The sequence below is a fragment of the Aphelocoma coerulescens genome, chromosome 2 (assembly GCF_041296385.1).
Source record: "Aphelocoma coerulescens isolate FSJ_1873_10779 chromosome 2, UR_Acoe_1.0, whole genome shotgun sequence".
NCBI lineage: Eukaryota > Metazoa > Chordata > Aves > Passeriformes > Corvidae > Aphelocoma > Aphelocoma coerulescens.
This window is the reverse complement of record NC_091015.1, coordinates 164,833,525-164,845,909: the sequence shown is the minus strand read 5'-3', so window position 1 is coordinate 164,845,909 and position 12,385 is coordinate 164,833,525. Positions and strand designations below refer to the sequence as shown.

Here is a 12,385-nt window from a genome sequence, read left to right as displayed (position 1 = left end):
TTAAAAGAGGTATAGATGTGGCACTTGGGAACATGGTTTAGTGGTGGCCTTGGCAGTGCTGGGTTAACAGTTGGACATGTTGGTCTTAGAGCGCTTTTCTAACCTCAACAATTCTATGCTTCTATAGATAGACCTGTGGGATCTATTAGAGGAGGTCTGTGGGGACCTTAGAGCCTTCCAACCCCTAAAGGACTGCAGGAGAGCTGGACTATTTACAGAGGCATGTAGTGGTAGAACAAGGGAGAGAACTGACAGAGGGCAGGTTTAGATGAGATATAAGGAAGAAGGTTTTTATTGTGGGAGTGGTAAGACACAGGTTTCCCAGAGAAGCTGTGGATGCCCCATCCCTGGAAGTGTTCAAGACCAGCTTGGATGGGGCTTGGAGCAACCTGGTCTTGTGGAAGGTGTCCCTGCCATGACAGGGGTTTGGACTAGGTGATATTTGAAGGTCCCTTCCATCCCAAACCGTTCCATCATGGGATGATTCTGCGGTGTGCTGTGTGATACCTGGTGTGAGCCCCTGACCTGCACTCGTGGCTGCCAGGAGGAGATGGCCTTGCAGGAGGAGATGGCCTTGCAGGACAGGCACAGGCACAGGCTGGGCAGGGTGGGGCTGGCTCAAGCACTGCAAATACCCTGAAGCCCAGTGTGCTCCTTTCCTATCAAATCCCCACAGAAATCACACCACCTGTTCAAGCACTGAAGTGAAGCAGCTTATTTTGCCATGTCACACCAAGGATGACTCCAGCACAGCAGCGTAGTGACTCACTCCTCAAAATCTAAGATTAGGGCCCAGTGCCTCCCACCCTTCAGGGCTCACCATGCTACATCCTCTCCCAAGTGGTGCTGCCCTGCCTGCCCCTCTCTTCCCTGCTGCATAGCCAGTGCCCATGCTCCTCCTGACAAATCTGTTTTGGGAGAGAAATACCCTCTTTAGGACACTTATCCTCATAACTGAGCCCAGGGCTGAGGGGTATCAAATGCAGAACCCATTTGACCAACTTCCTCACTATGTTCCATTTTTGAACCTCTGCAACTTGAGGATGAAGCTCAGAAGAAGATGGGATTTTTTTTTTCTTTGTCCCTTAATAGCCTTTCCTGAAGGATGGTATTTAAATGGCCCCATTTGGAGTGATCTCCCCTCTTTGACTCTCTCTAGGGCTGTGTTAGTGGGTCCCCAGACCATTCTTTTGGGATTTGTGTTTTCCCCTTCCCCTCCATGTGTTGCAGGAAGCTGAATTTCAGCACCACATCAAGCCCTGAGATTTCAACCATCTTCAGGCCACCTTTGCTCAAATCCCCTACAATGTGCTCCCAAGTGCTGGAATTAGACAGGAGCTGGCAGGGGGGAGGATGGGACCTGCATCACCCCAGAGCTCAGTGAGGGCATTTGGATGGGGATGGGACAGGGGGTGGCCATCCTGGTCTGCAAAAGCAGGAGGTCATGGGGACCATGTTGCAGATCCTGCAGGTGCTCCTGAAGGCTGAACCTGTCCAGAGGAGAGGGAAAGACCCCAGACCTAGACTTGTATGGCTTCAAACCCTGAGCCAAAGCAGCCAGGGAATTCCTGTAATCTGGATGATGCTGCAAAGCCCTCCTACATGCCCAGTTCCTGGCACTCTTCTACCTCCCCACTGCTGAGGCCCCAAACACCAACACCCTGAGTAAAAAACAACTCCTGAGAGTTTTTCCCGAGTCTTGACAGCATTTCTCTCTTCCCAACCTTGCAGGATTGGCCATTTGATGATGGAGCACCTCCTCCCAGCAAGATTGTGGAAGACTGGCTCAACTTGTTGAAGACCAAGTTCTGCGAGGACCCCGGCTGCTGCGTGGCCGTGCACTGTGTGGCCGGCCTGGGGCGGTGAGTCCGAGCCCAGCACCCCAGCTGCCACCCCCCATGAATACAGGAGAGGGAAAACCATGTCAGCTCTCCTCCTTCCCTTCCCCAGCCCTACTTCGAACAGGGTTTTATCCCAGATGCCCTCTGTGAAGGAAGAAGAGGGAGGACCATGCCTACGCTCCTCCTTCCTTTCCCCAGTCCCTCTTTAAAGAGGGTTTTGTGAAACCTTAGAGGGAGTAGGTGTTGATGGGGGGGATCTGCTACCTGAGTTTCTCCTTGAACTTTAAATGATGGATATCAGCCTCTGGGCTGTGTGACTGGGGAGTGACAGCCACTGCTTTTGCCTTTCAGCGCTCCCGTCCTCGTCGCGCTGGCCTTGATCGAGAGTGGGATGAAGTATGAAGACGCCATCCAGTTCATCCGACAGTAAGTGCAGCAGTGTTGTGGTGTCAGGGCAGAAAGTCCCTCTCTGAGGGAATGGAGAGACGTGGCATGTCCCAGGGGGTTTTTTTGTGACGCTGGGGTTCTCCTTTGGGTTCTCTCCTTTGGGAGTGGGAAAACGAGGCAGTGGTATGGAACACCCTGTGCCTTTGCAGCAGGGCTGCAGGAGGCTGGGGCAGCATCCCTGAGGAGTTTTTGGCAGTCACCCCACCTCCCTCCCTACTTCCCTCTGCACTCTCCATGTCCTGGGACTCCCAGGGTGGATGAGTGAGGAAAGCTGCTGGGGTCAATGCCTGTCTCCATCCCTGGAGGGTGCACCTGGCTTCAGCCTCCAAAATCCTTTCCTGCTCCAGACAGGGGGGCTCAGCACCCCGACAGGGGTGGTTTGGGTTGGGGGGGATCTCGTGCCACATCTCTGACTGTTCTGGCCTTTCTCTGTCCCCACAGGAAGCGCAGAGGAGCCATCAACAGCAAGCAGCTGACGTACTTGGAAAAATACCGACCAAAGCAGAGACTCCGATTTAAGGACCCTCATAACCACAAGAACAAATGCTGCATCATGTAACCTCAATGACCTCTTGCCAAAATCCGTGCACAGACCCCCGGGCACTCGCACACATCCCACCCCCTCACCTCCTCGCCCAGCCCTGCGCTCCCCATGCGCTGCCCCTCTGCCAGGGCTGGGCTGGGGACATGGAGCATCTCCAGTGTGTTCCAGCACTCACAGCACACTCATCTTGCTGGATCCCCAAAAAAGGCTGCTGTCTCCAGCTGCAGCACCGAGGAGGGAAGGCAGCACTGCCCTCTGACGCTTGATGTTAGCAGGCAATGAGCTCGTGTGACCATTCTTCATCACTGCCTCCTCCCCCCTTCCCCTCCCGCTGCACTGAGAGGGGTGGGCAAAGGGTGCTTGGTTTGGGGTCATGCAGACAGGGCTGTGCCAGCTGAGAAGGGATGGGGGTGCAGGAGGGCCAGAGCACCCCCAGAAAAACCTTTCCCCACCTCTTCCCCATAAATAAGGGCTGCAGCAGCGGGGATGGAGGTGGGGATGGCACAGTGGCCTCAGGGGGGAAGGTGGTGATACCAGGGAGAGGTGACAGGGGCTCTTAGCTCAGTGCTGGCCTTGTGACCAGGGGAAGGGCTGAGCTAAGACCCCCAGCATCACTCCCTTTCTCCTGGCCCCTCTGTCACCTCACCACCTCCCTGTTGCCTCGATGCCAGCTGGGATGCTGCAGATGGGGCTTGTTGGGGGCTTGCTGCAGTGAAGGCAGAGCCCCTGGGAACCTTGGGGACCTCGGCAGGGCTTTTGAGGCACTCAGCTTTGCTGGGATGCTGGATCAGCACTGGCTCCCCCAAAGTGTGAGGTGCTCTTACTTACAGTTTCCAGATTCAGTGCCCAGGGTGGTGGTTTCTCTGCTGTCAAGTCCCCATCCCTGAGCTGTGGCACAAACCCCAGTTCTGGCTGCAGTGGCCTGGGGACACAATATGCCTCTCACGGCACAATCATGTCCTCCACCATTGTGTTTGCTGGCCGAGGGGCTGGGCTGCAGCTTTCCTAGGGGATTTTGGGTGTTCTGGCAAGAGCACATCACCTAATTTTGCACCTGCCTTTTCCATATCTGTACCGAGGCGCCTGGCACCCCCGGCACATGCCCTTATGGGGTGGGCTCAGAGCTGCCCCTGAGCTGGGACATTAAACATCTCTCAACTTTCTGCCTTTGAACGCTTGCAGCAGCTGGAGCAGTGGGCACGTAGGGGGTGTGGGAATGTTTTTTTTTTCTTTTAACGAGGATAAAAAGAAATTTGCTAATTAAAGGAAAAAAAGAACTTAAAAAAACCATCCTGTTTGTCTTCCGCACATCCTCTGGCCTTTCTTTCTCCCATCACTGCCCAGCAGAGCCTGGGAGGTGACCCATGGTCCCCCAGACTGATCCCTAGCACTGTGTCACAGCTGGCTGCCATCCACTGTCACCAGGACATACATGTGGGCCCAGGAGATGCTCCAGGTGTCCTTTGAGCTGACTGCTGCTCACCCCTCAGCTGCAGAGGATCACAGCTGCTGGGACAAGGAGGGCTGGTCATCCACCTCCTGGGGTTTTAGGCTGCCCAGCTTGAGATGTCTTCAGTGCCATGTGTTGGGTGTTTCCAAAGGTTTGTGTGCCTTCCAAAACGTAGATACCCAGAGAAATTTGGTTCAGGGGGTTCCTCCCTTGGGACAGGTGGTGAGGAAGGCTGGTTAGACACCTTCAGTACCTGCAGAAGGTTGGGGGCTGCTTTGTACTGCCACATGGGTGGGCAGAGGAGATGTTTGGAGCTGTTTCCAGCACCACTTCTCCTGTCCCGATGGGGGCCAACCCCACTGCAGGGCAGGGAAAGCCATCCTTTGGGATAAGCTGTGGTGCTGAGTGAGGTGGGGACCCTCCACACATGGCCCTGGAGTTGTCACACCACACACCCCGGGCTTCTCCAAGCATCCACATTGTGAGGCAGCCCTCAGTCCCTGGAGTTTCTCCTGCCCTATCCCAGGCTGTTGGTTCCTATGACTCATGGAGAAGGCAGCAATGGTCAGAGGGTCTGTGTTGGTTGGGAATGGTGTAGAATTGGGCTGATAAAAAGGCCTGACCCTGTATTAGAGCACCCTGATGGGTGGGTCGCCATCCCCTTCCTGCTTGGGTCTGTCCTCCTGCTGCTAAAATAGGTGCTGCTTCATCCCCAGGGACATAGGAGGTGGCTCAGCATTGTGGTGGTGACAGCCTCAATCCCTACTAGCCAGGAAACCTCCCAATCCCATACCCTTCCTTGTGGGAACTGTTGCTTTATAGGCTTGGAGATGTTTCTGACCTGGCAAGATGAGTTTTCCTCACCCATGCTCATGGCAGCATCACCTGGAACATGGCCCAGGACAAGAGGTCCTGGGATTCAGCCACAATGGCTTTGAGTTGGAGTCAGGCTGGGGACAGGGGGTTGAATTCAGCCTCCTTTGGCCACTCTGAGCGAGAGTTCAGTCAGGCCTCAGCTTGGGGGGCTGGTTTAGAGGGAAGACCATGGGGCAGGCTTCACTTTATGTAGCATCAACCCAATCACCTTAAAATTAGGGAGCTTCTGGTATAAAAGCAGTCCTTGACCTGGCCATGTGGCCAAATCCTGAGGGCCTCTGGCTGGCAGAGTGGCATCTTGATCCTCTTCAGTTTACGAATCACTGAAAAAAAAAACCACCAAACTAAATCATGCTGCTTTAATTGTCCTAGATCTTCTTCCTTTTTTTTTCCCATGGAGATCTCCCTGTTAACCCTAAAATGTGCTGCTTCCATAGAAAGGACACCTTAGCAGCCCAGGAGCTGCTGTCTTGCATGGAGGGCTGAATTCAAAAGTCTCTCTGGGTTGGACTGCCAAATACTTGGGATTTTTTTAATATGGACTTGGGCTCCTTCCTCTGAGGTACCAGCTTCTCAATGTTTCATCCTCTAGAGAGGGTTACAGAAGCAGCAGGCTGGGGAAATTGAGGGGTCTTCCAAGGGGGATTTGGGTTAGAAATCTGAAAGAACAGCTCAGAAGTCTTGAGACAGTTGGGAAGAGGGAAAGTTGAAGCTCAGTAGACAGCATCAGAGCAAGCAGCCAAGGGCTCATGGTTTGGGCTGGTCTTGGGGTCTCTCCTTGTACACTAATCCTCATTTCACCTCAAATGCCAAGATGCTGAAAAGAGAACCTTAAAAATCTGATGTATTTGCCAGTGCTGTTACTACTCCGGTTATTTCCATTGAGTCCTGGCAGATGTCACAGGGAACAGACAACCCCCATGGCTTTGGCTACAAACCAGCCACCTCATCCTGCCCTTTTCTCCAGAAGCAAAGGCTCAAACTGGGTTTTATAATTTCTCACCCCTATCCACCCCCTCACCCTCCATGGAAAGGCACTGTCCTCCCATAATTTGCAGGGACAAGGTTCCACACTGGTGCAAGAACTGTGGAGACCCAAGGGATGGCAAAGCAGAGATGCTTCAACCATCAAACCAAGAGCCTGTAGCCTTTACCCAGGCATCAGTCATGGTTGAGCCTCATGTGAGGGAATAAATCTGACCAGGAATTTGTAGCTGTGTCCTCTCACCAGTGGCACACAGCACACATATATGCCCTCAAATATCCCTTCTGTTGTTTGTTTTCCAGTCAGATGGAAACACGTGGAGGGGGTGGGATGGTGGGAAGGCAGAAATGTGGCCATCACAAATGTCCAGCTCTTCATTTAAGAAGGTTCTAGTGACACACATTTAAAGACTTTGCATTTGTAAATTCATATTATGAGTCTTGCAGTAAGGCTGACACTGTGGTGCTTGGGCTGGGAGCTTCAGAGGTTTATGAGGAACAGATTTCCCGAGAAAGCAGAGTCTGGCTCTATCCACAATAGAACGAGTAGTTTCCTTTTTTATTTTTTTCATTGGGTTTGTTTGGTTTTTATTAGTCCCAGTGGGAAAGCGCACAGGGAGATTCGTGACTTCCATGCAGTTTCCAAGGTCTTGTATCTTATTTGCTGCCAGCACGCTGGGTAGGTGCAGCTTGGCGGGTGGGTTTGGATGGGATTCTGTCTGGTGGGAGACAAATGTGGCTGGTTTCTTGGTGCAGAGGGGGGTCCCAGGCCAGGCTCTTGCAGACATTCCCGGGGAGGGGGCGTTCCGCTGCTTCCCTTCAGACGATGATCTCCCAATGAACTCTCCACTTCCCTGCTGTTCCTTTCTGTGCAACAAAGAACTGCATATTTTCCTTTTTAACCCCCTGGGCGACCATAGTAGTGTGTAGATTAAGCCCAGATGACTTTTTTTTGTTGGGTTTTTTTGGTTGGTTTTTTTTTTTGGTCTGAGCCATAGCTAAATTATTGTACCCAATGCTTTTTGTATCAGACGGCATCACTTTGAATATGCAGATGAGGTATAGGATCTTGACACTTTATAACCTTTTTAAAAAGAAACTTGTCTGTTTACTTAACATCTTGTGTAAAAAGGAAAAAAAAAAATGTACGCCTTCGGTAATCTTTTTTTGTTTTTTTGAGTTTTATGAAATTACGATGGTTACACTCCAGCAGCGAAATAAAAAGCGTTCACTGTTTTGTACATCACTGTGTGCCTGGTGCTGCTAATGGGAGTTATCAGGATGTGGGAGGCAAAGGCAGAGCTGAACTCTGGCCAAGGGTGGAAGTGTCTGGGGGAGTTTGTTCCGACTGGAAAAGAGAGGGCTTCAGGAAGACCTTAGAGCACCTCCCAGTGCTACAGGAGAACTGGAGAGAGACTTTTGCAAGGGCCTGGAGTGACAGAACAAGAGGGAATGGCTTCAAACTGACAGAGGGTGGTTTTAGATTAGGTATTAGGAAGAAGTTCTTCCCTGTGAGGGTGGGGAGGCCCTGGCACAGGTTGCCCAGAGAAGCTGTGGCTGCCCCATCCCTGGAAGTGTTCAAGACCAGCTTGTATGGGGCTTGGAACAGCCTGATCTAGGGGAAGGTGTCCCTGGCCATGGTGGGGCAGTTGGAACTGAATGATCTTGAAGGTCCCTTCCAACCCAAACCATTCTGTGATTTTATATCCAGTAGAGCATGGCCTAAACCTGGTTGGACACCCAGAGGAGACACTACACACACCCCACCTGACCTGCTCATGAAATCAGCTGGGTTTTTAACTCTGTTCCCCATGACCAAGGAAGGCAAAGATGAGAGTCTCCATGGAGGCTGAGGAGTTGGAGCTTGCATAAACAGGCTGGTAGGAAAGGAAAGCTGACACAAAATTGTGTGAATTCCCAAGTAGTTACATGGGGTTGTGTGGAAGAGGGGAGGAAACTCCCTTTATGCTGCTCTAGGCTCAGGAAAGCTTTTAAGCCAGATGCCAGCTTGGAAGAAGGTAGAGGTGAAGCAGGGTGGCGTGGCCAGAGCTGTCCTTGGATTCCCCCAGCACTTCCCAAGCACTTGGCACAGCAGATCTTTATCTCCTGCAGGCTTTGAACCGCAGCTGCAAGGGGCACTGCCTCCTCCTTGTGCAAGAAGCAACTGGGCCTTCAATCAGCCTAATTGCTGCCTCTCCTCTCAAGCAGGAGGGCCAGGGGGACTGCTGAACACGGCATGTGTGCTGGAGAAACACCCACCCGTGCTCCTGCCTGTACATGCTGTCTCCTACCTGCTGCATTCCTCCTTGCTCTCCGTCACCCAAAAACATGCACCCCTCTGCAGGCCAGATCCCATCTCTCTGTGCTAGGCTGCTGCCACTCCATGCATGAGTTCCTGCCCTCCCTAAGAGGACTATGAAAAGGACTATGAAAGTTCATTAAATTGAGGGGTTCTGGAAAAGTCTAAGGTGGCCACTCACAGGGATCTGCCCCATCCCTGGAAGTGTTCAAGGCCAGCTTGGATGGGGCTTGGAGCAGCCTGGTCAGGTGGAAGGTGTCCCTGCCCTTGGTGGGGGCAGGGGTAGAACTGGATGATCTTTAAGGTCCCTTCCAACTCAAGCCATTCTATTATGATTCTATTCTACGATTCCCTGATCTCTTCCCAACTGGTGCCATGGTCCACAGTGCCTTAAACCGTTCTCAGCAGAGGATGTTGGTACCTGCAAGCCCCATCAGCCCCACACTGCAATGCATTCAGCCCTGCCAACAACACAATCAGTGAGATCCTCCCCAGCTCAAGGTGAACGTCCACAGCTTAGTCTCATCCCTGACTCCCTTTCCAGTCATCAGAGATCAAGGGACAACACCATAGATTCAGGAGGGACTGACCTCAGATTGTCATGGACACTCCTTTCAGAGCTCCACCACCACAGAGGAACCCCCAGAACTCTCAGCTCACCCAGACACATCCATGCTGGAGACACCCAAAGCCTTGGGAAATGACCCGTGGCTCACAGCTCTCCGTGTCCATGTTCCTAACCCACCTTAGCAAGACAGATCTCTGCAGAGCAAGGAGGCAAAGGTTGCAGGGTCTTCAGTAAAGTCTAGACCAGCCACAGTCCAGCCTCACAAGACTAGATTAAAAAATGTTTTCTGAGGGCTGCCTTGGTACATTCTGAACCATGATGAAACCTTCCTTTGATTACTTTGGACTGCTGCTGGCTGCCATGGCCAACACTGGCTCTTCCCAGGCACAGCACAGCTCTGGTCATTGATCCCATCTACCTGCTTGCGATCAGCCCGTTTGCAACACCTCCACATGAGGATCACATTCATCCTGATGCCTGAAAGGGTCTCCCGGCTTCCCTCTGTGCCCAGGGAGTCTTGAACCATCAGCTGTGCAGGGCAAAGGTCTCACCTTCCCCCAGGACCTGGCGGACACCGTGGGTCTGGGCACATGGTCCTGGAGGGTGGGAGGTGCTGCCCTGCTTGTGCTGCAGTATCTGGAAACTCCCATGCTCGTAGGGATGAAAATGTAGGGCATCTCTTGGGTTGGGAAGAAAATTAAAATGTTTGCAACAAATATAGCTGAAAAGTCAAGTGGAGAATTAGGCACTGCTTGGCAGAGGTACAGGAACGCGGATCACCAGGGGTGGGTTTTGCCCGGGGAGCTTTTCCTGGGAACAGAACAAGGAGGGGTAGGAAAAAGTCTTTGCCCAGGCTTACACGACAGCCCGCACGGTTCAGAAAGGGGATCCTGCAAATCCCCGCTCTGTGCTGTGACCACAGGAAGGAGCCGTGCTGCCCTGCCTGAGCCGCTCGCCGGGCAGGACCTCGGGGCAGAATTTGTTTTAACCATCGGAGAGAAAGAACATTTGAGTGGCAGGAGGAGAAGAGGCTTGCGGGGAGCCTGGAAAGGGCTGAGTCACTCGCTGTCGGCGTCAGCAACCAGCAACCGAGGAGAAAAGCGTGACTGCCAAACAGCCACCTGGAGCTTTGTCAGCGCATCCTTAAAAAAAAAAAAAAAAAAAAAAAAAAAAAAAAAGTCGACTGACAGCCTCTCCCGCATCCCACTGGAGAGCTGAATGTGCCGCACGCAGCCGGAGAGCTCCGTGCAGACCAGTGGCTGTGAAAATGCCCTTCCCCGGCTGCAGGTGCTGGTTTCTGTTGCAACATCTCCCTTGGGGCTCGCAGAGCAGAGGAGGCAGCGCTGCTCTCCCACAGCACCCGGGCAGCCTCCAGGGACGTGTCACGGCCAAGTCGGGGCTCGGTCCAAGGACCGGGGGCGGAGGTGATTAGAGAGACCTGGCGGGTCGGCGCTGGCAGAAGGACGACGCAAGAGCTGCCTCCGCCTCGCAGAGATAACTGCGGCTGACTTCAGCCAGGGACTGACTCACCTAAGCCAGGGCATCTTGTCTGGATATCAGGTGGAGACAGGGAGAAGCAATGCATTTAAATGAGCTTTGATCTTTAAAGCAAACAACGCCGCCTTGTTTTGCAGCGCTCACGCAGCCGTGGGTGACGGGCAAGGACGGCCAGGCTGGTTTTGGGGGGCCCAGTTCAAGGCACTCTGTTTTCATGGATGGGTGCTCAGCACTCAAAACAAGGGCTGTGATAAAGGGCTTATCATGAAAACTCACCTGGAGCTGCCAAATACCTTCTTGGGGCTCTGTCTGCGCTGCGAATCTGCCAGGTTGAGTGAGACAACATAGCTGGGTAAGGCAGAGACACCACTGTAACCACCCCAGCTGCAGCCAAATGACACGTCTGGGAACAGAAGTCTAGTCTTTCTGTTTGCAGTTTCTCAATTCGTTCTATCCAGTCTCCATTCTGGGAATATTTCAGGGTGGGCTGACCCCATAACTGCCCTGCTTTGAGCAGGAGACCTCCTTCCAGCCTGAATCATCCTGTAGTCCTATGAAGATCCTAGAGAAGAAAAGGATATCTTATAGCTCATGGGGGGCAGAACTGGGTCACTGAAGAAGATTCCAGAGAGAGATACTCCCCTTGGGGCATGTACTTTCTCCAGACACTGCACCTGTCTCCTCCAGCTCTGTCTGCTATGGTTAAAATGTCCATGGCTGCAGAGGGAATTATGTCCAGACTGCCTGCTCCCCCCACAGACAGTTCAGTATGCTCTCTAAAGTGTGATTGTACTCAGTTTCACAGAATCCTGGGATCACAGAACGATTTGAGTTGGAAGGGGTCTCAAAGATCATCCAGTTCCAACCCCCAGCCATGGGCAGGGACACCTCCCACTATCCCAGGTTGCTCCAAGCCCCATCCAGCCTGGCCTTGAACACTTCCAGGGATGGGGCAGCCACAGCTTGTCAGATTTCAACATCCACAACTTATCAGATGAGGATTTCAGACTCATCTAAAGCCTTTAAACCACTTCCATACATGCACCCATAACTCAACCTGTCTTCTGTTTTCTCTTGAGAGTGTTTCTACCATGAGATGCAGATTTACCACACTCAAAGCCCTGCAAAGAGATGTCTTTGTCTCCATCAGCTTTTGCCATGTGATCCATCATGTCCTGAAGAGGCTGAGCTGCGGCCCCTCACATTTTGATCCTCAATCCACCACTGGGGTGCTTTCCAGCTGGATGGACTGAGGTCTGCATGGAAATGCAGGCACTGGAGCATGTCCAGAGAAGGGTGGCAGAGCTGAGGGAGGGTCTGGAGAACAACTCTGATGAGGAGTGGCTGAGGGAGCTGGAGGAAAGGAGGAGGTTGGAGCCAGGTGGGGGTCGGTCTCGTCGCCCAAGTTACAAATGACAGTACAAGAGGAAATGGCCTCAAGTTGCACCTGGGGAGGTTTTGATTGGATATCGGGGAAAATTTCTTTTCAGAAAGGATGATCAGGCACTGGAACAGGCCACCTAGGGAAGCTGAGGAGTCACCATCCCTGGAGGTATTTAAAAGGCATATAGATGTGGCGCTTGGGGACACAGTTTAGTGATGAACATGGTGGTGCTGGGTTAATGGTTGGACTTGATGCAGAGAATCAACCTTAATGATTCTATGGTTCTGTGAAATGGCTTCATACTAAGAGGGACTGACCAGTCCCTGTGGGTGTTTGTCCTTTTACACCCCATTTTTCTCCCCTCACAGCTTCTTTAGGAGCAATTTCACATTTATTTCCAGCTCACTGGAGGGAAAGGCTGCACAGCTTTGGGCCAAGGATTTTCCACTGAAGAAACAGATCCAGGCCCTGGTGATTGGCCATTGATACCACTTC

At 52.5% G+C, this 12,385-nt stretch overlaps 1 protein-coding gene across 2 annotated transcripts in view; it reads left to right on the top strand.

Moving 5' to 3' along the window:
• The window catches only part of PTP4A3 (protein tyrosine phosphatase 4A3), a 43,077-nt gene extending 35,689 nt beyond the window's left edge, over window positions 1–7,388 (top strand). For both annotated transcript variants that reach the window (XM_069005563.1, XM_069005564.1), the window contains exons 4-6: window positions 1,732–1,862; window positions 2,193–2,267; window positions 2,730–7,388. In XM_069005563.1, the coding sequence (XP_068861664.1) occupies window positions 1,732–1,862; window positions 2,193–2,267; window positions 2,730–2,847 (324 nt within the window). In that variant the 3' untranslated portion in view covers window positions 2,848–7,388. The remainder of the gene's footprint in view (window positions 1–1,731; window positions 1,863–2,192; window positions 2,268–2,729) is intronic.
• The last annotated feature ends 4,997 nt before the right edge of the window (window positions 7,389–12,385 follow it).